At 56.1% G+C, this 27065-nt stretch overlaps 1 protein-coding gene across 1 annotated transcript; it reads right to left on the bottom strand.

The window, feature by feature from the left end:
- Window positions 1–13838: 13838 nt before the first annotated feature.
- On the bottom strand, window positions 13839–16670 carry Nrarp (NOTCH regulated ankyrin repeat protein). The gene has a single exon (XM_076842982.2). The coding sequence runs from the start codon at window positions 16288–16290 to the stop codon at window positions 15946–15948; it is 345 nt and encodes a 114-aa protein (XP_076699097.1). The 5' UTR covers window positions 16291–16670; the 3' UTR covers window positions 13839–15945.
- Window positions 16671–27065: the final 10395 nt, after the last annotated feature.

Genomic DNA, 27065 nt, shown 5'->3' with positions numbered 1-27065 from the left:
TTTTGTCTGCCAGGCAAGGGAGTGCACACATGGAATTCCAGTGGCTTAGGAGGCTGAGACAGGAGGATCTCAAGTTCAAAGCCAGCCTCGGCAACTTGGAGGTGCTAAACAACTCAGTGAGACACTGTCTCTAAATAAAATAGAAAATAGGGCTCAGTGGTCCAGTGCCCCTAAGTTCAATCCCTGGTACAAAAAACAAAACAAACAAACAACAACAACAAAAACATTGTGTCTGATGCTGACAGCTGTTCCAGCCTTCTTTGCAATTGGTGTTTGGGATATATTTTCCTTGCTTGTAAACAGAAAGCAGATGGATTTTCAACAGATCCAATTTGAGAGTGCTGGTCTTTGAGCTGCTGAGTTTAGCCCATGACATTTACTGTGGTTGTGGATACTGGTGAATTTTGCAATTTTATTTTGTGCCTCTTGATTGTCCTACTTTTTGTATGCTGCTTTTTTTTTTTTTTTGTAGTGCTGGGGATTGAACTCAGGGCCTTGTGCATGCAAGGCAAGCACCCTGCCAACTGAGCTATATCCCCAGCCCTTGCTTTTTCTTATTTCCCTCCCTCTCTCTCCCTTCTTTCTTCTGCCCCCACATTTCCAGTGTTCCCCTTTTCTCTCTAATGGGTTTAGAAGTTCCCATATGTATCTGAGTTATCCCTGCCCCTTGAATGGGCATTCCAAGGCCCAGCAACAAGGCACGGTGGCGCACACCTATAATCCCAGCAGCTCAGGAATCTGAGACAGGAGGATAGAGAGTTCACAGCCAGCCTCAGCAAAAACAAGGCGCTTACAACTCGGTGAGACTCTGTCTCTATAGCTATTTATTTATTTATTTATTTATGCTGGGGATTGAACCCAGGGCCTTGTGCATGCAAAGCAAAAACTCTACCAATTGAGCTATGTCCCCAGCGAGACCCTGTCTCTAACTAGAATACAAAATAGGGCTGGGAATGTGGCTCAGCTCAGTGAGTGTGTGCCCCTGAATTCAATCCCTGGTAACAACAACAACAACAACAACAACAATAATAATACAAGACTGAGCAGCATCCACCCTTGCTCAGGTTAAGTGCTGTTTGCAAGCATTTTAGTGCTGTCCTCCCGTGTAAGCCCACATACCAGACCCCCAGATTCAGTTGACTCATTTGTTCTTTTTTTTTTTTTTAAATATTTTATTTACATTTTATTTTTCGGCAGACACAACATCTTTGTATGTGGTGCTGAGGATCAAACCCGGGCCGCACCCATGCCAGGCGAGCACACTACCACTTGAGCCACAACCCCAGCCCCGACTCATTTGTTCTTGGGTCTGGGATTGAACCCAGGGGCGCTCTATCACTGAGCTACATCCCCAGCCCTTTTTATTTTTATTTTGAGACAGGGTCTCATTAAGTTGTCCAGGCTTGCCTTGAACCTGCGACCCTCCTGCCTCACCCTCCCAAGTTGCTGGGGTCACAGGTGTGGCCACCATGCAGGCTATTTTATTCTTGTGACTTGATTTTTGTCCAATTCTTTGAAAAACTTTATAGGGTGTGATTGAAATTTACTGACTCTACTGATCAATTTGGGGAGGTTGGTATGATGACAACATTACACGTTAAGACTTTATTTACCATCTTTTTAAAAATATTTTTTTAAGATATTGATGGATCTTTATTTTATTCATTCACCCTGGCCAGCAGAAATATAGTTTTATTTCATTTATTGCTAAGAATGGAACCTGTGCCTCACATATGGTAGGCAAGTGCTCCACCACTGAGCCACAAACCCAGCCCCCCACCCCCCCTTTTTTTTTACCCTCTTTCCGCCAAGTTTTGTAATTTTGTACAGAAAGGTCTTGTTCATTTTGGGTAGATTTATTCCTAGAATTGTTATAGCCTTGGATTGGTGTTATAAAAAGTACTTGTCAAGTACAACATGTGATTGTAATTCAGAGTTTTCTCACGGAGCACCGCTCCCTTCCCCAGCAGGTCTGTCAGGGCCACAGCGCCCGCGGGGCTCCCCCTGCGGGCCCAGGCCAGCCTGCCTTCCAAAGGAACTGCCCCCCGGTTGTCCTCATGCTTTGATGACTGAAGTTCACAGTCCTAACTGCTCTGGTTTGTTTTTCAGGTTTTACTTTGTTGCTTGCTTATTAAAGAACATTCAATAAGTAGCTTTATTGAGTTACCCTTTGCACACATCATACCATTCACTCACTCTAAGTGGACAATTGAGTGATTCTTTTGGTGGACTACAGAGTCGTGCAACATGACCACAATTCAGCCTTAGACTGTCTGCATCACCTAGAGGATCTGGACTCCGTGTGTCCCTGTTCCCACCCTGCCTGAGATAAGCATGCACCCTTTCTGCCACTACAGGTTTGCTTTTTTAAAAATCATTTCATTCACAATGGTTTATTATACATTTTATTAAGAACCGTGAGAGAGGCGTCTGGAGGCTCCCAACCCAAGGAAGCCCTGTGTTGAGGGGCAGACTTGCTCAGGGCCAGTTTGCAGGCTTCACCTGGGCTTCATCTGCCCCCCCCACCCCCCACCCCCCACGGGCACAAACACTTTGTGCTTGGAGCTTTTTGGAGCTTTTTGCATTGAACTTCTGGACTCTACTTTTCCTGAGGTTCACTGGCCACGCAGGAGGTCTCAATCGCTCCTCCTGTGGATGGTAAACAGTATGGCTTCAGACAGATTAGGCACATTTTGCCCATGGGTTCACCCTGGAATTGTGGTGTGGACAGTCTGCATGTTTTAGCCATTATAAATAATGCAGTCAGGAACATTGGCCAAGCACGTCTTGGTCTGGACATATGTTTTCATTTCTCTTGAATAATGCCAAGGAATGGAATTGATAGGTCACAGGAAGAAGATCTGTTTGATTTGTATGTGTGTGTGGAGCTGGGGACTGAACTCAGGACCCTGTGCATGCAAGGCAAGTGCTCTACCACTGAGCCATATCCTCGCCCTTAACTTTTATTGATGTGTGGTCTCACCGAGTTGCCCAGGCTGGCCTGGAACCTGTGACCCTTTTGTCTGGGCCTCCTGAGTTGCTGGGATGAAGAAGTGGTCTTCACATCCAGGTTTCAATCTTTTTTAATGCTCCTGTGTCAGTCTCCCAGGGCGTCACAGGTTTCCACCAAGATCGCCTCCCAGAGATGCTGTGGAGCTCTGGGCGAGGGGCCTGCGGGGCAGGCTGTGGGGGACAGCGGCACTTACTGCCTCCCTCAGTAACTCAGCCCGAAGACTCCATGGGGGCCAGGGCTGGGGCTCCGTAGGGCATTTTCTTAGCATGCATGAGGTCCTGGGTCCAATCCTCAGCACCACTTTTTATTTATAAAAATAAATCAATAAAGTAAATGCACGGTGTCCATCTACAACTAAGAAAAAGGCTCCACAAGTTTCTCTGGAGCTTGTGGGTGACCTGGCACAGCTTTTCTGCATGCAGAACGGTGCTGTGCAGAACACGCGGCACACCAGACCCCTCTTCCCTGAGGGCTCCTGAGGTAGACACTCATTATTGAAAGTGTCTTTCATGGTCAGTAGTCTCCACCCTCTGGAGATGTTTGCAGGGTCTGAAACAATCTGAAGTTGCTCAGAACCACACCTGACGAGTGTCCTCCAGTGACTGCAGAGTTTCCACGGGGTCTGTGCACTGCGTCCTGAGGTCCACTGCATGCTTCCAACCCTGAGCTGACACCCAAATCCCGGGCCATGGCAGGATGGGGCCAAGGACCCGGGAACTCTTCTCTGGATTTCTTGATATCTGCATTATAAAACCATACATAGATAGAAAGCTAGTTTTAGAATATTTACAGGGTTGTAGGATTCTTACTACAATCTGATTTTAGAATGTTTTTGTCACTTCAAAAAGACACCCTGGTGCAGGGGTTGTGGCTCAGTGGTAGAGCACTTGCCTGGCATGTGTGCGGCACTGGGTTTGGTCCTCAGCTCTGCAGAAAAATAGACAAATGAAGTAAACATATTGTGTTCATCTACAACTAATAAAATAAAAACAGGGAAGAAACCCTGTGTAGTGGGACTCACTGCCGTCCCACTGCCCAGCTCCAGCCCAGGCAGCTTATGCATCTGGAATCCCACAGCACTTGTCCTTTGTGCCCATTGGTCTAGTGATGGCCTCCCAGATGGTGTGTCCTTTTTGGCTCCTGTGATGAAGCTGCTGTGGACTCTCCATACTCTCTTCTGTGCACAGGTCCTAAGTTTCCCTTGGGCACATACATGGGCTTGTGGCTGCTGAGTCACATGCAATGTCTATTTTAACATTTTAAGGAACTACCAAGCTGTCTCCTTCTCCTTCTTCTTCTTCTTCTTTTTTTGGGGGGGTGGGTGGGGGGGGTGGGGAAGCAGTGCTAAGGATGGAACCCAGGGCCTCACACATGCCAGGTGAATGTTCTACCACTGAGTCACATCCTCAACCTTTTATAAATTCTTATTTTAAGATAGGGTCTTGCTAAGTTATCCAGGCTGACCTCAAACTTGAGATCTTCCTGTTCTCAGCCTCCCGAGTCTCTGGGGCCACACGGCGTTTGCTGTGAATTCTCTTCGGTGGCTCTCTCGTGGCTTTGCACAGGTCTGGGGCTGTCACTGTGGCTGAGTCGGCCTGTTGCTAGATGCCACTGGGCCACCTGCATGTGGGCTGCTCAGGTGACTCCAGGCGTGAGCCTTTCCACGCTGCCCTCCGCCAGTTCCAGAGAGGGTTCTCTTGCCCGTGGGTCTGCACCCTGGCACTCTCCCACCTGCTTTAGTTCTGATGAAATCCCTGAGCTGTGTGTGGACGAGGGGCCTGTTTCGAATTTTATTTATTCATATGTGGTGCTGGGAATTGAACCCAGTGCCTGACACATGCTGGGCAAGCGCTCCACCCCTGAGCCACTACCCCAGCCTCTCAAATTTTATTTTGAGCAGTGGCGCACCCCTGTCATCCCAGTGACTCCTGAGGCTGAGGCACAAGGATTGCAAATTGCTAGGTGTGAGTCTGGCTTCCTGGAACACGTTGGGGAGCCTCGGCCCCGAGGGACGCTGGAGGGTGGTTTCCATTTCCCTTCTTGCATGCGTTTCTCTCTGGGGACCTCTCATAGCTCCTTTGTGCGTTCTGTTGGTGGAACGTGGTTCATTCTCATTATTTTTACTATGGTGAGTGACCCTGGGCCCTAAATGTTTTTGCAGCTTCTCTTTGGCACAAGAATTTGGGTTGAAATGGTTCCCCCAAATTATTAGGTTACATCTAACCCTCAGCACCTCAGAATGCAGCTTTATTTGGAGATATGTGACAGGAGACAAAGCTGAACTGTGCGTGTCAGGATGGCCTAAGATGAGGGCGCAGCGAGGCTGTGTCCTCACAGGAAAGGCAGGCGTGGGCCAGACAGACGGACAGCAGGACAGGGTGGAGACGGGGCGCAGATGGGCCGCAGGCCGCCCATGTCCTCCTGCTCCAGGCTGCAGCACACTGAGGTCCTGATGTCTCACCACCTGTGGGTGGCACTCTGTGGACAGCCGGTGACCCACACAGGAACATGCACTGGACAGGAATTCTGGTCCAGCTCAGCCCAGTGGCCAGTTTTCCCAAGTGGCTGCTCCCACCCAGGGCTGCTGGGGGTCTCTGCTCCACCTTCTCGCCAACACCACCCTTTGAATTTGTGTCTCCTGGATGGACTTTTGTGAAGTGTCTATTCAAGGGTCTTGTCCATTTTGAATGAGGTTGTCTTTTCTTTACCTCGGTAGAGGCAGGTACTGGAGACTGAACCCAGGAGCACACACACCCAACCTTTCTTTTTTTTTCTTTTTTTCTTTTTTGTACCAGGCACTGAACCTATGGGCACTCAAACACTGGGCCACACCCTCAGGCCTATTTTGTATTTTATTTAGAGATAGGGTCTCACTGAATTGCTTAGCGCTTCCCCGTTGCTGAGGCTGGCTTTGAACTCGTGATCCTCCTGGCTCAGCCTCCTGAGCCACTGGGATTACAGGCGTGGGCCACTGCACTCAGCTTCTTCTTCTTTTTTTTTTTTAATTTAAATTTTAGTTTTTTGTAGTTGTAAATGGACAGCATGCCTTTATTTTGTTTATTTTTTGTATATGGTCCTAAGGATTGAATCCAGTGTCTTGTGGATGCTAGGCAAGCACTCTGCCACTGAGCCCCAGTCCCAGCCCCGGAACCCTTTCTATTTTGAAACAGGGTCTGGATAACTTTCCCAGGCCAGCCTCAAACTTGCAATCCTCCTGCCTCAGCCTCCTGAGTCGCTGGGATCACAGCTCCCTGCGTTCTTTTTCTCATGGATTCTTCAAGGGGCTAGTAACTTCTGAGTAGGAGCTGCCTTTGTACTAGGTGTTTCGAATATATTCTTCCATGCTGTGGCTCACTTCCCTGCTTCCTATGTTTTTTCTTGTTGTTGTTTTGTTTTGTACTGGGGATTGAACCCTGGGGTGCTTAACCTGGGCCATATCCCCAACCCTTTTATTTTTCTTATTTTGAGAAGGATGTTGCTAAATTGCTTAGGGCCTTACTTGTGATCCTCCTGCCTCAGCCTCTGGAGTCACTGGGATTATAGTCTTATGCCACTGTACGTAGCCTTGATGGTTGTTTTGATGAGCAGGAAATCTCAATTTTATCTATTTATTTTTTTTTAATATTTTTTTAGTTTTAGATGACGCAATACCTTTATTTTTACGTGGTGCTGAGGATCTAACCCAGGGCCTCACACATGCAAGGCGCATGCTCTACCACTGAGCCATAACCCCAGCCCCAGGAAAATCTCGATTTTAATGTGTTCATGTGTATTTATCTTTTCCCTTATATCTCTTGCTTTTTGTGCCCTATTTAAGAGATCTCTCCTGGGTGTGGTGGTGCACATTTGTGATCCTTGGGAGGCCAAGGCAGGAGGAGTGCAAGTTTGAGGCCAGCCTGGACACCTTAATTAATGAATTATTTCAGTGCTAGGGCCTGAACCCAGGGCCACTTACGACCGAGTCATGTGCTGTGGCAGTCAACTTTTCTTTGCTAGGACCAAAATACCCAAGAATCACTCTTTAGAGGAGGACGAGCTCATTTTGGTTCATAGTTCCATGGTTTGGTCAGTGGTCCACTGACTCCACGGCTCTAAGCAAAGAAGGTGGAGGGTGTAATGCGGCCAGGAAGCATGCCCCCAGTGCCCAGATTCTCCAGCCACGGCCCACTGCCCTGTCCATTGCTGGGCTGACAAGGTCACAGCTCTCAGTGCAGCTTCTCACCCTGGACCTTCCTGTGCAGCACAGGAACTGCTAGGGCCGCCTCTTATCCAAACCATACACACCCTCAGCCCCACCCTGCCCTTTTGTTTTTGGAAGCATGGTCTGCCTTGAATTTGCAATCCTTGTGCCTCAGTCTCAGGAGTCACTGGGATGACAGGGGTGCGCCACTGCTCAAAATAAAATTTGAGAGGCTGGGGTAGTGGCTCAGGGGTGGAGCGCTTGCCCAGCATGTGTGAGGCACTGGGTTCAATTCCCAGCACCACATATGGCTGAGCTGTAGCTCAGTGGTAGAGTGCTTGCCTAGCAGGAGGCCCTGGGCTAGTGCCCGGTGGGGGATCCCCTCCGACCTTGGCGGGCCTAGAGACATGGCTCCATTTGTGCTGTGGCTGGCACAGCGAGGTCCCCAGGACTGAGGGGGGCTGTCCAGCTGTTCCCTAGCAACGCTGCCTTAGCCCCAGCCAGGTCCCCTGTGCATGCCAGTCTCAGGAGTTCTGCTGGCCTGTGTGTCATCCTGTGTCCCAGGCCTGAGCCTGTAGCCCTGCAGCAAGCCTGTGTCCTGCACAGCAAGATGGCCCCTGCTCTTCCTGTTCTTGGTCTTTGCATTTCAAAACAGGTTGATAGTCATCTGGATACGTCCTCCCAAAATGGTGAGGGTTTTTTTAATCCAGGGGTGCTTCACCACTGGGCTACATCCCCAGCTTCCCCTCCCTTTTTATTAATTTATTTTTGAGGCAGGATTTCACTAAGTTGTCCAGGCTGAACCTTCTAACCTCCTGCTTCAGCTTCCTGAAGAGCTGGGGTTACAGGCATGGCCCCCGAGCCTAGCCTGTATCTCTAGGCCTATGCCACTGTGCCAGGCTCTCCTTTTACACTCTCATTAGGCTGGCTCACCGCACAGAACAGACTGTGTCCCAGCCCTTCCTTGCAGTAAGGTTGTCAGATGACCAAGTTCCAGCCAATGGGATATAAGCCGATGTGCAACAACAACTTCTAGGAAGTGTCGGGGAAGGAGAGGACCCTCCCTTTTCTGCTGGCTGGAAGGTCGACTTGTTTAAAAGATATGCTATTTGAGGTTAAATTCGCATACAAGTGACCATTTCAAATGTGTAACTTAGGTACATTTACAATGTGGTGTTGAAATTGTCACCTTTTCTTGTTTCCAATCTTATTCTTTCTTTATTTGTTCTCTCTAGTTGTACATGACAACAGAGTGCTTTTCAATTCATCATACACAAAATGGAGTGCAACATTTCAATTCATGATTTGAAACACACTATTCATGCAATCATACATGTACCTTGGGTAATGATGTCCACCTCATTCCACCATCTTTCCTACCCCCATAAACCCTCCCCTTTGCCCAACCCAGAGTTCCTCCATTCTTCCCATGCCCCTCTATCATAGATCATCATCCACTAATCAGAGAAAACATTTCGCCTTTAGATTTTTAGGGTTGTCTTATTTTGCTTAACATGATATTCTCTAATTCCATCCATTTACCTGCAAATGCCATGATTTTATTTTCTTTTATGCTGAGTAATATTTCATTCTCTCTATAAATAACATTTTCTTCATCCATTTATCTATTGGTGGGCATCTAGGTTGGCTCCACAGTTTAGCTGTTGTGAATTCAGCTGCTGTAAACATTGGTGTGGCTATAACTATGGTATGCTGATTTGAGTACAGACCAAGGAATGAGAGAGCCAGATCAAATGGTGGTTCCATTTCAAGTTTTTTTGAGGTATATCCACATTGTTTTCCAAAGTGGTTGCACCAACTTTCAATCCCACCAGGAATATAGGAATATATGGTGCAGCTTTTCCCCAAAATCTTCTCCAAAACTTGTCATTGCTTGTATTCTTGATAACTGCCATTCTGACTGGGGTGAGATGAAATCCTACAGTAGTTTTGATTTGCATTTTTCTAATTACTAAAGATGTTGAACACTCTTTTATATTTTTGTTGGTCACTTGTATATCTTCTTCTGAAGATACTGCTACTTTTGAACTTTGTCTTATCCTTTTGGAAAGTTTATGGAATGCTTTGGGTTTGGTTCCTGTGGGGATTCTTCCCCACGTGCTAAGAGATGGCACCGGGTACCCAGTGAGGGATTTCACAGACCTGTGGGTCTTATAACTGGAGGACATACACTAGTTATAAACCAGGTCTCCTGGCTCTGTCCCTGGGCAGGCAAGACTTTGAACAAAGAGCTCTTTTCTTGCACACCTGGCACGGCCATATCCACCAGAATGGAGTGGGGCTGGTGCTGAGATGGCAGTACCAACCACCATGGGACATGGGAGCCTTCCTAGCACACTGAGTTCCAGGCTCCATGGGTGACCTGGTAGCATCCTGCAACTTGTCCCTGGGGTCCTGAGTGTCCTGTCCGGCAGGACACATCAACGTGGGCAGTGAACCTAGATGGGGAGGAATGAAGGGACAAGAGACACGAAAGGTGACAGCAAGACAGGAGTCTGATCAAGCTGCAAACTTTTATTTTCACACAGGGGTATTTATTTGCTGGGGATGGGGAAGCTCTCTAATCAGCAATTGCTGGATGTGGGTGGTAAAACTACCAGGTGCAAGATGTCTGATGATCCTGATAACCACAGGATGTTCCAGGGAGATAGGTAGCTGCAGGATGCCTCCCGGGCAGAATGTCTCCCAGGGGGCTGTCAGGCTAATCTTTGAAGGAGAATTTCCTTCTAGCCCCTGACACTGAGGGATGTGGTCTTTCCCATCTGAAGAGTGACACATGGTGGCATGTCCCAGGGCTGCGATAAACACTGCCCTGCTCACTGTCCATCTCTGGCACCTGGGCCCTGGAACGTCTTCCTCCCCCATCGGATCAGGCAAACACACACCCTGGTCACCTTCTCCAGGCCTGGCTTGGGTTTTTGGCTCCACACACCTGCTGCCTCCTTTGAAATCTGCTGGGCACCTGTCACTGCCCATCTGTTGATACGTCTGGGCTGAGAGGACCTCTAAGTACAGCATCCCTTCCACCAAGTGTCCCAGTTTTGGTCCATTTGCCCACTCCATGCCCCACAAAGGGGCAGTGTCCAGACCGGTTTGGCCCTGTGGTCACCCGGCTTGGCCCTGTGACATGTGCTTTCCGGTTTTCCCTCTGGACTCCTTTGACACAGGACACCGCCAGCTCCCATGGCAGCGTCCGAGTGCCACACAGAGCTGGTCTCTCTGGTCTTGGCCGCCGCTATCAGTGAACGAGCCCTCTGGCCCTGCCGGAAGGGTGTGGCCCTATCCCTAGCGCAGGCTGATCACCTGCGGGGCTGCCGGACCCACGTAACCGGCGCTCCACCACACCGGCCCCTGCTCCAGCCAAATCCCTGCATCTGGCCGACTCACCTCCCAGCGGAGGCGGCCGGGGTCCAGCTCAGCTTTGAGCAGCTCCAGGCCCGTGAGGGTGGTGTGGGCGTTGGCCCGAGACTCCGGTCCACAGTGCGGGGGGCAGGCCGGGTGGGCGCAGAGGGGTCCTTTTCCTTGTGGGTCTGGGTGCAGTGCGGGTCACGACCACATGGTGGCAGCACAGCTGCGCCGGGTCCCTCCCGGCCCGACGGCCCCGCCTACCACAGCCACCTTCCCACTGCTCAGCGATCCTTGGTCGCCAGAGGGTGGGCAGGTCCCGGACAGGCTGAGGGGTTCCGGGATTGTGCGCCCCGCCCCATCCCTCCGGGTCGGACCCCGGCGCCCCTTCCCAGGCGTCCACGTGCTCCTGCGCCTGGTGGCGGGAGGGTCCCCATCTCCAGCTCAGATGGCTCGCCTCGCAGTCTTGCGGGGACCAAGGTGCTCAGACGGCCCCCGCCAGCTCTTGCCCCATCCGCGCGGGGCGTCCTTGAGCCCCTCGCCCTGCAGCTTCCGGCGGGTTCTCCAGAGGAGCCGCCAGTCCCAGGCCGTGACCCCGAGCAGACGACAGCTGGGCTCTACCCTCGCGTCGCGCGGGGCAAGTGGGTGTTGGGCCGGCGGCTGGCTGCCCTGGGCCAGGGCGCTGCCCCTCGCGGACCGTGCGCTCGGCGAGGGCGCCACGCCTTGCCCCGCCTGGCGCGACCGGCCGAAGGCCCCGGCGGGCTTTGAATGCAAAGACCGGCCTTTGTGAAAGCCCGCCCCACCCGGCGGAGCCCCCTCCCCGCCCCCGCCCCCGCCCCGCCGCCGTCCCCCGCCCGCCTCATTAGCATAGCAGCTGCTCGCCGGGCGGGACCGCGCTCTGGAGAGGGCAGAGGCCTCAGGGATGAATGGGGCCACGGCTTTGGAAGGGGCGGGAGAAGAAAGACCGACAGACGGACTCGCGGAGGGACGATCGGAAGGACGGCCGAGCAGAAGAATACTCCACGCGGGGGGCTGGGGCAGCGGCCGGGCGGGCGGGGCGGAGTGTGCGGGAGGGGGGCGGCCTCCCCGGACCCCGAGCCCCAGGAGGGTCTCGCTGGAAGCCTCGGAAGGAGCAGTTGCGGAGGTTCCCAGACCTCCGACGGCCTCTTCTGTGGCCTGCGCCCTCACACTGCGGCCTGTGGCTTTGTTTCCCAGCTGTCCCGGCGCGGGGCCTCCTTTCCCGACCTTCAAGACCGGTGGACGCCGCCTCCTCCTCTTTGCAGGCTCCAGGCAGCACCGGGAGGCAGCCGGCCCTCCCCAGGTCACAGGGCTGCTGTCCTTGTGTTCTCGTGCACACCCCTCTATCCCTCCTGGTGCTGAGCTACAGGCCTTTGGGAACAGACTGACCCCGGGCAGCCCCTTCCCTCTCTTCTTCCTCCCTGGCTTCCAAATCTGGCCCTCTCTCCTTGGGCACCACTTTCTAGCTGACCATCTTTCTCTATTTCCAACTGTGTTTCCTGCGTGCTGTCAGGGTCAGATCACAGGCAGACAGGAGCCAGCCGATGGCCCTGCTGCAGAGTCTAGTGGGGCAAGCCCTGCTCTCACTAGTTTAGTGGGCCTCCTCTCTCCCTTCCAGGGTTTCCCAGCAGCCCACGCCCAGCCTGCAGCACTACCTCCCCTGGGTCTGCTCAGTGCCTGGGGCACCCCCACTAGCCTGCACAGGCGCCCTTCAGGTCTGGAGGCTGGGCAGCTGTGCATTCTTTTTCACTCTGGCCACCAGAGACCAGCATAGGAGGGGGGGTGGGGCCTTCCCGAAGACTCCATTGGTCAATACCTGCCAACACCCACCAGAACGGAGGCAGTCCGCTATTGGCTGGGCACCCAGGCCCTGGAAGGACAGTCTGCCCCAGACACACCAGTCAGAGACACAGCAGCTTAAATCTTATGCCCGGTGAGCAGGGACTCCCCCTTTGTCCCCACCTCAAGCACCCTGTCCCCTCCCAGTAGTCACACTTTGGGCCACAATTGCTCAGGCAGTCTCTCTTCACAGAGTTACTCATTCTGGAAAGTGCTGCCCAGGGTCCCTTTCTAAGTCAAGAGGGCTCCTGTGAAGGAGTCTCCTGTGTCTCATCCCCTGCCCAGTTCCTCAATTCCCGTGGTTGGCTGCAAGCAAACCTCAGGAGAAAGGAAGTTAAGTTCCACCAAGGCTCCACCCCTGAGTCCCCTCTCCAGGGGCCTGGTGTCTGTGCCTAAGAGAGACTGTCTTCCCAGGGGGCAGCGTGGAGACTTCTCAGTCAAAAGTGTCCCTTAAGGGAACTAGAAACATTCCCTTGGGGTGGCGGCTCTGTGCCCAGGAGGCACTAGTGCCTCTCTGGAGTGGGGCAATTCAAGGGTGTTGCAGGATAGTGGACACTGGGTCCTATCCAGTGATGGCATCTTCTTTCAAGGTCTTTCTGCCCTATGTGAAATCAGTCCCTGGTGGGGCAAGGGGGTGTAGAGTGAAGCCATGGCCCAGCACACCCCTGGGTGCCCAAGCAATGCCCAGGCTTGACTCATTCTCCAGATGCCCAGTAGCATCCAATTTTTTGTGGCGATTCTCCTGTGGCGGGTTGGGCAGCTGCCAGCTGGCCCAGGGCAGAACTTCCCAAGGCCTGGCTTGGTGGGGTGCTGGGCGGGTGGGTACCCTTCCCTCTCCATACAGCTCATTAGCATCACATAGTCCACTCACCTCCACAGACAGTGTAGCCACTGTCCCAGGCCAATGCTGGGTGGCCAGAAATGCCTACTCAACCAAAAGAAAATGCATCTGCAAGGTCTTCAAGGGTAGGAGCAGGACCCTAACAGGGACTGGCATGGGTGCCAGCCTGGGGAGGGCAGCTGCCACCCTGTGCAGGGGTCTGAGAGTACCTGGAGACAGCCCCACCTCCTAACACTCAGAACAATCTGGCAGGAGACTTCCCCTGCCCCTTCTCCAGGGTCTCCTCTTTGCAAGCTGCTGTTGCTGCAGGGTGGGGGTCTCCCTGCAGGGCCCCAGGGCATGTTGGGAGTGGGGTGATAGTCTCTCTCCTCCTGCACACCTGGGGACCCCCAGGCCCCAAACTTGCTCCCAGAGGGTGACCGGGTCTACTTGGGAAGCACAGCAAACACACCTCAGGAGTGAGCAGCCATAATGTTCCCCCAAATCTAAGACTCCTGTGTGCATCTGGCAAGGAGGGAAGAAGGGCTGGTCCCTTCCAAGAGCTTAGCTCTCAGGCTGGGTGGCAGGCAGGTCTTTCTGGGATCTCAGCAGCCTTGCCACAGAACTGGTCAGGAAGCCGCTGAGGCAGCAGCTCCAGTGCCCTCAAGGTGGCTGGAATGGGGGCAGCCCTGGGTCCTCACAAGTCCTGTGTGGCCGGCTTGGATTTGGCTGTTGAGTGGGGCTGGACAGTCGGTTTCCAGGAGTTGTCTTTAGGTGATGGCAAACAGTGAGCCCTACTGACTTCATCCCAGAAGGGGGTGTCTTACACTGGCCAAGAACAAGAAACAACAAACTCATTTTTTTTAAATATAAAAAGATCAATGAAAAATTTATTTATAAATTTTTCATGCTGGGCTACAAGTCTATATCGTACACTCAGGATGTGCTGCAGACTCTGTCCAGTTGGAAGTGATCAAACCCCGGCCCATAGCAGCTCCAACATAAGCCTGGGAGTCTTAACATTAATTAACATAATTAAAAAGGCATTTGCATGTAGAAAAAATATACAGAACTCCTTTTGGAGTAATCTGTGCTTGTTTCAATGTCTGCTTGTTTCACTGACATTATCAACATATTCTTCTCACACGTTCCTTAAAAAGCCGAAGAGGCAGCACGTGACCAGCCAGCACAAAGGGCCTCCACCCACCTGTGTCCTCAAGTGCTCCCCATTTTTGCACGCAGGGTCAGCAGCACTTCTACGAAGGGGAAACCTCATTTAAATTTGAATAATTCAGCCTCCCTTTTATTTCCCAGGATCAAAACAAGGGGTATGGGGTTGCATAGAAAATCGGAACCACAGAAACCAGGAAGGCTCCTTTCGGGACTGCTAGCGACGCTCTAGCGCCTCTGCCGTCCTGTCCTCGGCGCAGCCCCTCCCCCACGGCAGATCCTCGGATCCCAAGTGGGTCTTCGAGCCGGGGAGGCCGAGGAAGGGCGCAGGGGCCCTTCCACTCAGCAACAGCACGAGAGATTCACAGTCTTATAGGCATTTTATAAAAATATAAATATGGGGTACACTGTTGCCTTCACAACGCTGGATACAACGCCCTTTAAAATTGGGTTTATAACCAAGATTCAAAACATACACCTAAAACTTGGCTTAAAATGTTAATATTTTATATTGTCATAAATGTTATGACGTTTAATCGCGGCAAATCCATTTACTTTTTCAAAAAAGTGTGCAACCGACTGTTAATAGAACTCACTAGTGAGGGTAACGACGGCTCCTACCCCCACATCCCTGGCCCGCGAGCACCAGCGAGCTTCCAGGCCCCCTAGGAAACTTTGCAAAACCAGCCGGTTTGCGAGATGGTGGCCTCTCACGGAGGGGAAGGGTGGCCTTGGGCTTCCGAAACTCACTCGGGATGCAGGGAGAGGGAGGAGGAGGGGGAGAGAAGAGGAGGCCGGAGCGAGAGGGGGTTGGGACAGGGGAGGGAAGAGCAACGGGAAAACCGTCGGGCTAGGCGGTATTTTCAGTGCAACCAAGAAATGGTAGACTCAAGTTTTTAGTTTTAAGACTAGAAAAAAATGCATCTTTCCCCCATGACCACATTGACCACGCATAATATTTTCCAAACAAAAATCAGGCGCACAAACTTCACCCACAAATATACACACACTTGATAAATAGTTTGGGGCACCAGGGACAGCGAACATCTCCTTTGTGGCGCGCGGGCGCGCAGGCTGCGTGGTAACTGCTCTGCGGCCCTGCGGGATGGCGGGTCCCGTGGGCGGCGATGGGCGCCCGAGTCCGCCGCGCCCCCGCCGCGCGCCTTTCAGCTTCGGGAGAAAGCCTTCTGAGCCGAGGATCCGGTATCTCGGGATTCCGAACTCACTGGTTGTGAGACTCAAATTTCAAAAGGGGCTGGCGCCTGCGCCCCGCCCCCACCCGCGAGGCGGCAGGCGGGGACCGTGGGAAGGCGCTTGGACCGGGCCGGGCAGCCAGGCACCGCCGAGGGGAGGCGCTGGCCGGCGGGGCGGCGGGCCCCGGGGCCGCGGACGCGCACTCTGTCCTCGTCGTGGCTGCGGGCGCCAAGGGCTGGGCTGCCGGCGGGCCTGCGATCCTAGTGTACACCGAGGTAGATGGCTGGAAGGTACAGCAGAGACGACGCGGGCGTGGGCTGGAGGGGTTCAGGGTCCGGGCGGGCATCATCGGCCGCTGGCCGCATACTTGGCCTTAGTAATGAGATAAAGCACGATGTCCTGGTGGCCGCCAAAGGCGGCGATGTGCAGCGCGCTCCAGCCGTCGCGGTTGGCCAGGCGTATGTCGGCGCCGAACTTGACCAGCAGCTTCACCAGCTCCAGGTTGCCGTCGATGACCGACTGGTGCAGCGCCGTCTGGCCTTCGGGACCGAACGAGTTCACGTTGAACTCGCAGTTGGTCATGTTCTGCAGCAGTGACTGCAGCTCCTGCGTGTTGCCCTTGCGCACCGCCTCCTGGAAGATGCGCTGCGTCTGTGGCGCCGAGCAGGTGGACAGCTCCGCCTGGCTCATGCTGCCGCCGGGCGCCAGCCGCGCGCCGGGCCGGGGCTCAGCTCGGGCGGCGGCTGCGGCGCAGGTCCCCGCTTTTCTCGGGGCGTGTCTCGGGACGCGCCTCGGCGCATGGAGGGCGCAGCGCCCCCGGGCCCCGCACGCCGCCCCTGCGCGCTCCAGGCGCTCGGGGCCGCGGGCCGCCGCCGCGGGGCCCCCGCCGCATCCAGCCGCGCCCGGGCTGGCGGGTGACGGGGGCGGTCGCTGCGCTCGCGGGGGCCGGGCGAGGTCGGGCCCGGCAACACGCGTGGTCCCGGTCCTTGCAACGCACGCGGTCCCAGTCCCTGCTGGGCTCAACTGCGCTCCCACACAGGTCCCAATCGTGTCCTCCCGCGCCGCGGCTCTCACTCACCCGCGGCGCCCGGGAGCCTTTTACAGTCCTTATATTTGCATAACAATAGCCCCATGACGCGTGCGCCGGCGGGCCGGCTATTGGGCCATGTGCACTTGAGGGCGGGGCGTGGGCGATGCTGGGGGCGTGTCCCGGCGCGGTGCGTTCCGCGGCAGGGGGCGCTGGTCGCTGGAGGCGCGAGGCTGGGAAGCCAGGTGGCCGCGGGGCGCCCACTCCGACGCTGCTACCGCCTGAATCCGCTCGCCCTGTGCCTCCTCCTCCCTCCGTCGTCGATCCGCCCACTCCAGCCCCTCCAGCCACCCAGGAAATTCTGAGCTCCCTGCTCAGTCGGATGCTGGTGACGGCCACTCCACGAAGGGCGCCAGCTTGTGGCCCTCCACTACACTGGTCCTTACCGCGCAAGGGCAGCTTCCCCCAGAGGCACGCCCAGTCTGTTTGGCTTCATCACATTGACAAGCCCCAAGCCCCAAGTCATCCCGGGAAGGGGTCCCACTCTCCTCTCCAGATAAAGCCTGGGCAGTGGGGGCGGGGTCAGGTTCTCAGTGGAAGGCTGCTTGGACCGCAGTACTAGCCTCTTTGCTGCCCAGCCCTTGTCAGAATGTAGGAGGCACAGAGATCTGGCCAAATGGGCAGTCCCAGGTAAGGCACTCAAGATTGCCTTGCAAAGGAATTCTGAAATTACTCTCTCCAAACTGTAAAACCAACTGACTTTTTATTGACTAGCTCTAACTGACCTAGAGGTGCTAGCCAGGGACGCAGCACTGCCACATTTCCTCATTAGGGTTTACAGTTTACAGCTCTGCGGCGGTCTCTGGGAATTAAGGAGGAATCATTCTCAGGTTCTCAGACTTGCAAAGCAGGAGGCTGGGGCACGCTGGGGCTTGAATTCCTTCTGAGGCCAGGCCAGGAATTCTTTGTTTTTGTTGGGGGTGGGGGGGCACTGGGGATTGAGCCCAGGGGCTCTTTACTACTGAGCTAAAGCCTTAGCCCTTGCTAAGGTCTTGCTAAGTTGCTGAGGGTCTCACTAACATTCTGAGGCTGGCCTCAAACTTTTGATCTTCTTGCCTTCGCCTCCACCAACTAGGATTATAGGCCAGCAGGCTGTGCCCAGATTAGAGCAGGAATTCTAAACAGGCAGCTCTGGGCCTCTCCAGGAGAGCTGCAGGGCTCTCCTAGGTGTCTGCCCAAGTATCTGGCTGCTCACATAGGTGTGTCCCCACCTTATTCTGTCTTCTGGGGATGGTCACAGCCAAAGTAGGAAGAGAAACTGGGCAAGTGCCCATCTCTGACTGACTACTCTCAGGCCTGACCCTGGCAGATTTGACAGGGCCATGCTCCCTTGGGGTCTTCTTGGTGGCCTGGGGACCTGAATCCCTCAAGTGCACAACTTAGGACAGCTCTGGTTCTCCTGAGGTCCCTGGTCCTTCTGGCTCTGCTCCCCTGACGTTGCCCACCAGGCCTCTGCATTTTTACCAAGAACTCTTGAGGTGAGAGGGACAGTGCAGGTTCTCTGCACTCTGCAGGTAGCAACATCAAGGTTCAGTGGGGACGCTGTCTCTAGCTAGCATCTTGGTTTCCTAAGGAAGGGGGCTGCCTTGTAGCTGGCAACTCGGTTCTGGCTGGTGGCTGCACAGCAGTCCAAGGGCCGAGTGTGGACGTGTGCTCCAAGAATGTGCCCAAGAAGGGTGGACTGCCTTTTGGTTCTTTTTTTGCCCATCTGCCCAGGGCCTGGTGACACTGGAGGACATGGAGGGCATGGCTGTGATAAGGGGAGCCCATGCTCTCACCAAGCCCAGGTGCCCTGGAAGGTGGGTGGGTTCCCATATAGGCTCCTGCCCAGGTGGGCTCCTGCCCAGCCTAGAGAAGGGCATCCGAGACACTGGCAGGAGCAGAGCCTGGGAGAAAGGTCTGTTGACATCCGCGGCCTCCGGCAGACAAAGGGGCCTGTGTGAGCTCAGTGTGGGAACTTGAGGCTGCCGCCTCGAGGCCGTGAAATGGCCGGTGGCTCTGGCGGCCCTGGCAGGGGTGGTGTGACTGGTGTAGGAGCCCTGCCTGGTGGGAGCCTACCCTGAGGTCACCCTGCCATCGGTCAGGAGCAAGGCTGACAGATGTGGCCTGGCTGCCACTCCTGTGTGGCTGGGCACAAGCCCACACCCTGGCCACTGTATGTTGCTCAGGTGGCCAAACCATCCTCGGGCTCCTGTGGGAATACCTGGGCTGGGCCCCTCCACTCTGGCTGCAGGGGGATTTGCTGACTCTCTGGCCTGGCCCCACCTCCTCCTCCTTGAAATGACCCCATTTGAGAAAGAGATGTGGGAGGACCGTGGGGGCACCGGCCCCTTGTAAATGCTGCCCAATTGTTTGCCGATGGACACGTCCAAAAGGTGGACATTTGTTCCAAATGCCATTAGAGAGAAGGTATGGAGGGGACCCACTGTGTACCAGCCAGACTCAGAGAGGACCCAGTACTGATTTCCTGCATCTGTGATCCCTGCCTAAGGCCTGGAGAGACCCTCCCACACATAACGCTGGGCACTGCCCAACCTCCCCTGCCTGATCCTGACAATGCTAGCCCAGGGGTGTCCTGCTCACCACTACCCACCCCCAGAAGGCACTGGTGGGACCCTGTCTCCCTCCAGGCTCCTCTTTCCTTCCCAGGGGGCTCAGAACAGTGGCAGCATGGGGAACATTCTAGAACCCAGCCAGAGAAATCTGGGCAGGGCAGATGGGGCAGCTTAGGAGGGCCTGGGGGAGGACAGTGCAGAAGGGGCAGCTGGCCAGAGCTGGACCGAGGCCTTCAGCCACCTTAAAGGCACTGAGCAGGGGAGGGAGGCCAGCGGGCAGTGGGGGCGGGGCTTCCAGCTAATTCATTAAAATGTGTCGGGGAGCGTGGGAAAGAGGAGAGTGTTTCTTCCCAGCAGCCCAGACACCTGGTACAAGGGCTGAGAGAGGATAGGAATCAAATAACAAACACCAAGCCCTGGCCAGCACCGGCCAGAGCGGAGGAAGGACGCGGGGCAGGAACTGCAGCAGACAATCCCTGTGACTAGGACTCCTGCTCACCCGGCTGGCCACTCAGCACACTGGCACCAGGGGCCACAGCCTCCCTGTCAGCCTGGTGACTGTCCCCAGCACAGGAGGCAGCCTACTGCTGACCTGCCTGCAGGGCTGGGGAAGGTGTGTTGGGACTGAACCTGCATGCGGGGCTTGCTGCCAGCACCTGGACCCAGAGTGGGGCAGGGCAGAGCCTCAGCCCCACCAAGCCAGCCAGTGTGCAGACGCCTCAGCTAAGGATGAGGTGGAAGGGCAGGGCATGGCCGGACCTGACCAGGTCCTTTCCAGGAGAGTGGCACAGTCTCCTCTCTCCATAGCCTCTGTCTCCCAGCTCTGCCTCTGTCTGTCCTGGACACTGCAGTCTTTGGGTTTCAGTTGGGAGCAGAGGCTCAGGATGCAGCTGGGCTGGGCAGCAGTCAAATGCCTGCAGCTACTTCCTTCTCCTCCTCAGTAGGGAGGAGTGTGGTCAGGGCTGCTCTCCCAGGATGGCCTGTGGAACTGAGGTACCACTCTTAGAAACAGCTCCCTTTGACTCCCCTTGATGCCCCTGCCCAACCCTCAGGTTCAGGCCCTTTGGCTTCCCAGCAGGTCTGGGGGAAGGGCGGGATTGGAGCTGGCTCTGCCATGATACTGGGTATGTCTGGGCTGGTCCCTGCCTATTTCTGAGTCCCACTCTCCCCATGTGTGAAATGTGGGAAACACCATCCTATTGCCCTGAGCAGCCCCAGGCTATCACCCATAGGGGCTATCACCCATAGGGGCTATCACCCATAGGGGCTATCACCCATAGGGGCTATCACCCATAGGGGCTATCACCCATAGGGGCTATCACCCATAGGGGCTGCTCAGGGCAATAGCTAGCCCTGGTGTGGTCAGAAACCCCAGGGAGAGCCCGACTGGGCTGGTCCAGGGATGATGTGCAGAGGTGGGCCTGGCATTGCCCAAAGCCTCTGCTCCTGGGCCCACACACCTGGGGCCTATAGGTGCTCCTTGCACTGAGCAGAGGTGGCTACTCCTCCCCTACCCCCAGGCCCTGTAACCAGGAGGCATCCGCCTAGACTCCTCAGCCAAATCTGAGCTGGTTTCCGCTGGGGACAGGAAGTAGAGGAAAGGGAAGTGTGGGGGGGTCGCATTCCTGGGGGGTGAGCAAGGAGGAGGCAGGCCACTGCAAGACCAAGTCAGAGCCCAGGCTGCTGCCCAGGCTGGCTGCTCACAGGAACCCTTCCTGGGCCTCCCCCTCCTCCCCCTTCCTTCTGTCCCCCTACTCCTGCCTTCTCCATCCCTGGGCTCCCTGTACTCCATGTCACCAGCACCCTTGTGCTTTCCAAGTGGTGGTCAGTAGTGGCCACCTGGGCTCAGCATCGAGTAGCAGCAGCTGCCTCTACACAGTGGTGACATGGAGGTGCTCACACCCACAGGAGTATCCTGGTGCAGGCTCAAATACCTCCAGCCAGATGCCTCCCTCCTGAAGCTGCGGAGCTCCTCTCCCTGGAGGGCCACTTGGGAGAGGGCCCTGGGGTCACACCTGGGCTCTGACTGCAAGCCCCCTGGCTGTCTGGAAGCCCTGGTCTTGTGTGTCCTTCAGTCCCCGGGCTCAGGAATGGGCTCAGGACAGGTTTGTAGGATGCACATTAGCAGACATGAAGGAGCTGACCCATGTGGGTCAGGTATCTTTCATGGTTATTGTCTGGCTGCCCTGGCCAGAGCAGCCCTTGGAGGGGCTGCTAACTGGGCTGGAGGTTCAGTGTGGCTGGCAGGGATTGGGCTCCTCCCGGACATTGTGGCAGTGAGCAGTGACACAGGCAGGTGGGGGCTCCCCAGCAAGCCTGCTGGTACCTCTGTGAGCTGTAGCTGTGTGCCTTCTGTTGCCCAGTGCGGTTGGGGTACTGGTCTGCAGGTCTGCCACCTCTAGCTAGCAGAAGGGAGGCTGGGCCAGGACAGATAGAAGCAGTACAATGATTATTTAGTCCCCACCTTGCCCTTGGCTTGAGGCTGGCCACCTGAGCTGTGCCCAAAGTCCCTCTTTGGCAGCTCCTCCTCCTGCTTCTCCATCTACCCCAGACCCATACCTCTCTCTATCCAGGTACCCTTGGTTCCTCAGGTCACCGAACCTGGCCTTCTCCATTTTCAGCCCCCTCTGGCCACTACCCCCTGTGATCTACAGGACACAGAAACCATCCCCTCAGAGCATCCAGAATGAACCTTCTGCAGGGCCAAGACCCCCATCTTGAGGCAGGTCAAAGAGCTAGGGACCTGTGGAGAAGCATGTGGTCCCATTGCTCAACTATCTCCCTTGTGATCATTCTTGTTCTGGACAGCCTCCCCATCTGACCATCAAAGATGACAAGGCATGATGGGACTGTCCTAAGATGGGACTCAGAGCCACCCATGCCCATGATGCAGCTAAGAGCCCTGTCACTCACTGTCATTGCTAGGTACCCAGCCTCCTCCACTCCCACAGAGAGGGGCAAAGTGCAGGGAGCTGAGAAGCCTTGAGGCCACTGGGTTCTCTCCCTGGGGACCTCACACCTTGGGATATTCTTGGGGCTCAAAGGTCCCTGGGAAACATGTTCTGGGCGCGAGATCTGCTGATTAGGGCTCTGGGGGCCTGAGAACCAGCAGGAGGGGGCGGGCCAGCCCATTTGTGGTGATGAGCAGATAAGCCCACTGCCAAGGAGACTGTTTCGAAATCAGCCAGCCTAGGGTGAGTGGGCGGGGCCCAAGGGGCCACCAGAGACCTCAGGGTGGCCTCTGCGAGGAGGCCCCCATCTCTGCTGCAAGCACAGGGCAGATGGGCCAGGCAAGGGGTCATTGAGGCCAGTGAAGACTGTAGGAACTCTGGCCAGCAGGTGGGACAGTCCTTAGTTTTGTCAATCCTGATCATTTTGCTAGGGAAACATTTCTTTACAGATGGTCCAAAATCAACTGCAGCCAGGGCAGGGATGGATGCAGCCCCACCCTGGCCCCACCAGGCCTCCATCTGGTCTCCCCGCTGGGAGACCAGTCTGCCTGGCCCCTGCTGTTACCCTGTGGTTCTCTGTGGCACCAGCACAGGCAGGTGCTGTCCACCCCCAGGGAAGCTGAGATGTCTGAGATCCTTGGGACTGGAACTGGCAGCCCTCAAGAAGGGCTCCCCGAGTGCATCAAGGACGAAGGCGAGAGCTCCCCAGGACGGAGGCCACTGCACACCACCTGCTGCAAGGAGGGCCCTTCTCTGCCCCAGACCTCTGTGGGAAGTGGCCAGCCAGCTTGGGGCTGTTCAGGTGGGGACTGTGGCAGCAGGAAGGGGAAAGACAGGGGCCACCTAGAGAGGCGCACTGTGCTGAGGGTGGGGAGGGGGCCCAGCAGGGCCAGGTGACCACAGCTTTCAGCCACCTGCCTGTGGCCCTGCATAGGGCATGGGCTGTTTCCCAGAGAAAGTCCCTTCCTGAGGCTCGGGCCTGAGCGGGCACTGGCTGTGTGCATGCGTGGTAGATGGGCCTGAAGCCAGGGGCACCTCCAACTTCACTGTTCTGGTTGCTTCCAGGGCATGAGCTGTTGGCCCTTCTGGGTGATGGTCTCTCTCCTGGCCTCAGGATGGTGCCATGAATGCGTCCCAAGACCCCCTTCTATAGACCCCATCCCTGCCCTTCACTGAAGAGCAAGTCATATGCACACAGGTATGTCTGCATGTGACAGTATATGTGGGCGTATACCTGCATGGAAGGTGTGCACAAGTAAGCATGTGTACATGTGTGGCTATGAGCATGCTTGTGTGCACGTGTTTGTACATGTTTGTACATGTGTGTGCAAGGGAGGGGCCACCAGAGAGAGCATGGGGTCCTGAGTGCCCAGGTCCTGGAGTCATCTGTGCACCTCACAGAGAGAAGCATGGGCCACAGCCTGTGTTGTCCTGGGAAGCCGGTGCTGGACGGGAACCCTGTGACAGCCTGCCCCCGGGGGGCTCTCGCCTGTGCCACGAGGCCCTCCTCACGGCCACTGGGTCACACTAGCTACTTCATCAAGTCTTTGGAGACCTTCAGGTATTGGTCACATTTTCAGGCCTGGGATAACTCACTCCTGCAGCTTGGGTACGGTCAGGGGCTTCACAGAGACAGGTAATGGTCCCCAATTCTGTCCCATCTGTGGACCTGTGGGGGCAGGCCACACCACTCACGGGAGGCTTCCTGCCTGTGCCATGGTGGCCTCTTCTTTTTCCTAAGGCCCTGTGGACTCTTCCAGCTCCCCTCCCAGACCCAGAGCCTGGAGGGCAGAGCCAGGCCTGGTTCTCTGGCCAGCTCTGCTCAGGCATGGGATGCAGGGTCAGGGTAGGTGCCTTGTCCATTTCAGAGTCCACATTTCCCTCTGACACCTCAGAGGCCCCCAGCAGGGCCCAAAAGCCAACAGGGGTCAGGAGCAAAACCTCTTTGGCCTCTACATGGAGACTTCATTCAGGACAGGCAATGGGCTCCCACCCCACTGAGGTGGTCTCTGAGGTTAACCATGCAGGGAGGGGCTCAGCTCAGCGATCCTGGGGGAGGGAGGCCAGGACTGGCCTGTGCTGAGGCGTCCTGAGCCTGAGAGGGCAGTGAAGAGCCCTCCCAGCAGCCACTGGACAAGGATATGGGTCTGAACCCTAGGATTCCCAGTGCAAGGCTGGGTGTGTGTCCCAGGCCAGCACATGGAGGTACTGGGGCAGCCTGCACTTCCGCATATCAGACACCCATAGGAGGCAGGTACCCATGCCCTATGCAGGGCCACAGGCAGGTGGCTGAAAGCCGTGGTCACCTGGCCCTGCTGGGCCCCCTCCCCACCCAGGGCCTGAGCTGAGCAATGTCCTGGGATGACACAGTGGGAGCCCCAGGGTGTGCTGTGTGGGGCGGCACCAGCCCTGCCCACACATCCTTTTCCCACGGGCCTTTCAACACCTGGAGGTTGTACTTCTGTGGCTTAGCTGTCCTCCAGCCCTGGAGCCTGACAGGGGTTCCTCTGGGGAAGCAGCTCCATCCCTCCACCAGGAAGCCCCTGACCAGGCAGTGCTTCCTTCCTGTGCCCTCCTTCCCCTCCCTCAGCTGACCCAGGCCTGGCCTCTGGGTCTGGGGGTTTCCTAGGCAGCTGTGTGGGCAGAACTATAGGTCTGGCCTGTGGTCACTCGCAGGTCCACTGGGGAAGGGCTCTGAGAAGTTGGGACCCTAGTCTCTGCAGCTGCCCCCCTGGAGGCTGAGGTCCATGCTGTACTCCCCAGGCCACTGAGGGGACAGAGGTGTGGGGTACAGTGCAGCATAGGGTGCTGGGGCCCAGCCTTCGCTGAGTGGTGTCTGCAGCCCTCCCAGGACTGGCCTGTGAGCCTGTGCAAGGCCGCCCTCTCATGCTGAGTCACACCAGGCAGACAAACGCCCGGTGTCGTCCAAAAGGACCTGGCCCCACCCTCGGGAACCATGGGTGCTGGTTTTCCCACGGCCTGCTGCCCGATCTGGGGCCTGCTGTCACCCCGACAGGGCCTGGAGCCCTGCCCCTGCTAGGGCTGGAAAAGCCGGTTTGGCACCATTTGCTGCCCCCGCCCTCTGCCCCTGGCTCACTCTCTACAGGTTGCCTGCCATGGAGGCCTCCCTGTCCATCTCCTGGACACTTGGTCCAGCAACCTCACCTGCTCTGTGTAGGCAGCAGCCACAGGGCTGGGGTTGTACTGGCCCTGCCCTCCTGGGCAGGGCTCATGGACAGCCACTGTCCAGGGGAAGACTTCTGCTGACAGTACCAACCCTCTTCCATACGCCTCTGCCCTTCCAGTTGAGAGAGGGCTTCTGGGGTGAGCTTGGTCACAGCCACAGGGCTCCTGGCTGGTTGGGGTCCCACACCTTCGTTCTGCCCAGCCATCCACGTGGGACAAGCAGACTCCGGCTTCAGGATGCCACAGAGTCTGGATATAAACTAGTGGGGACAGTGTGGACCTGACCAGAGGCCAAGGCCTTGAGTCCAGAAGAGCACAGCTGGGCACCTGGTTGTGGTCAGTGGCCAGCCTGGTTTTTTCACCCCTACCCACCCGCTCCAGTCTTGGAGCCCTAGGGCAGGGCCACCCCAGAGCCTGGACAGGAGGGAGGGGTTCCTGGAGGGTGTGGAGGGCCCAGGTGAGTGGGGGCAGATGGGGCTGGGAAGGTTCCCAGCTTCTCTGTCCCGGGGGTCCGCCTGCTCGCCTGTTCCCACAGCTCCTTCACCACAAGGTGCCAACACTACACAGCCCTGACTCGGGCACTTCCACCTGGGACTGCTACTGGGAGGGCCTGAGCTCTCTGATGTGCCTCCTGGGGCTGGCCGCTGGCCTTTGGGGTCTGTGGCTCCTCGTCCCTGAGCAGGAGTGAGAGCTGGACAGGTCTGTGCTCCCTGTACTGGCTATCCAGGGAGGTGTGTCCCAGCCTTCATGCCTGGACTGTAAGGTGCATGGAGGGGCCAAGGCAGGTGAGACCACCCCTTCCACTCTCTCCTCCGACTGGGGCTGGAGACTTGGTGAGATGGGAGGGCAGCTGAAGGCTCTGGGGGTCCTGTTTCCAGTTTGCTGGGCACCACGCCAGCAGTGGTCCTCCTCTCAGTGCTGAGCACAGCAGTCCCCGCCATACCACCCAGGGGAGTGACCACACTGTAGGAGCAGGGGTGGGTCACAGGGGAGTGACGAGGCTGTAGGAGCAGGGGTGGGTCAGAGTATCTTTTCTGAGCTGTTTCCAGGAACTTCTGGTGTCCCTGTTCCAGTGGCCCCATCCCTGTGCCCTCTGTTCCAGTGCCCCCTTGTCCTGTGCTCCTGTCCTGGTACCGACCATCCTGTCCATATGCACTGACTGTGTGTGTGCCTAGAGGTGTGTCTGACCTGTGCACCCCAAAAAGTGGGCACCAGGGTGCAGGTGTGGACAGTGGAGAGAGGGATTTTCCCCAGAGTCCATCAACCCTTCCCCATGCTGAGGGTAGCAGAGTTCCAACTGGCCTAGGCCACTGGCCACTAACAGATACCACTGGATCCTAACAGAACTGAGACCCCAGGACTCACCAAGCTTGGTGGCTGAAAGACAGGGGAAGGTGGGACGCAAGCCCTGGGTCCCCCTAGGACTGAATCCTGTGAGGGTCCTGTACCCTGGGGGTGCAGGGCAGCAGGCAGTAGCCCATCAGGCTGGCTGCCCAGGGAAGGGGTACACTGCTAACTAGGCCAGGAATTTCTGGGGGCTGGGCAGAGGTGACCTGAGCTTGCCTCCCACAGGACGGCCGCCCCGGGAATTCCCACGGCCTGTTCTCCCTGCTTAGCAGGTGCCTGGCAAGGCTAAGAGGTCCAGGCTCCACCTACCAGATGGGGACAATCCCGGGTTACTTGGAT

The sequence above is a fragment of the Callospermophilus lateralis genome, chromosome 2 (assembly GCF_048772815.1).
Source record: "Callospermophilus lateralis isolate mCalLat2 chromosome 2, mCalLat2.hap1, whole genome shotgun sequence".
Taxonomy (NCBI): Eukaryota; Metazoa; Chordata; class Mammalia; order Rodentia; family Sciuridae; genus Callospermophilus; species Callospermophilus lateralis.
This window is presented reverse-complemented; position numbering and strand designations above follow the sequence as displayed.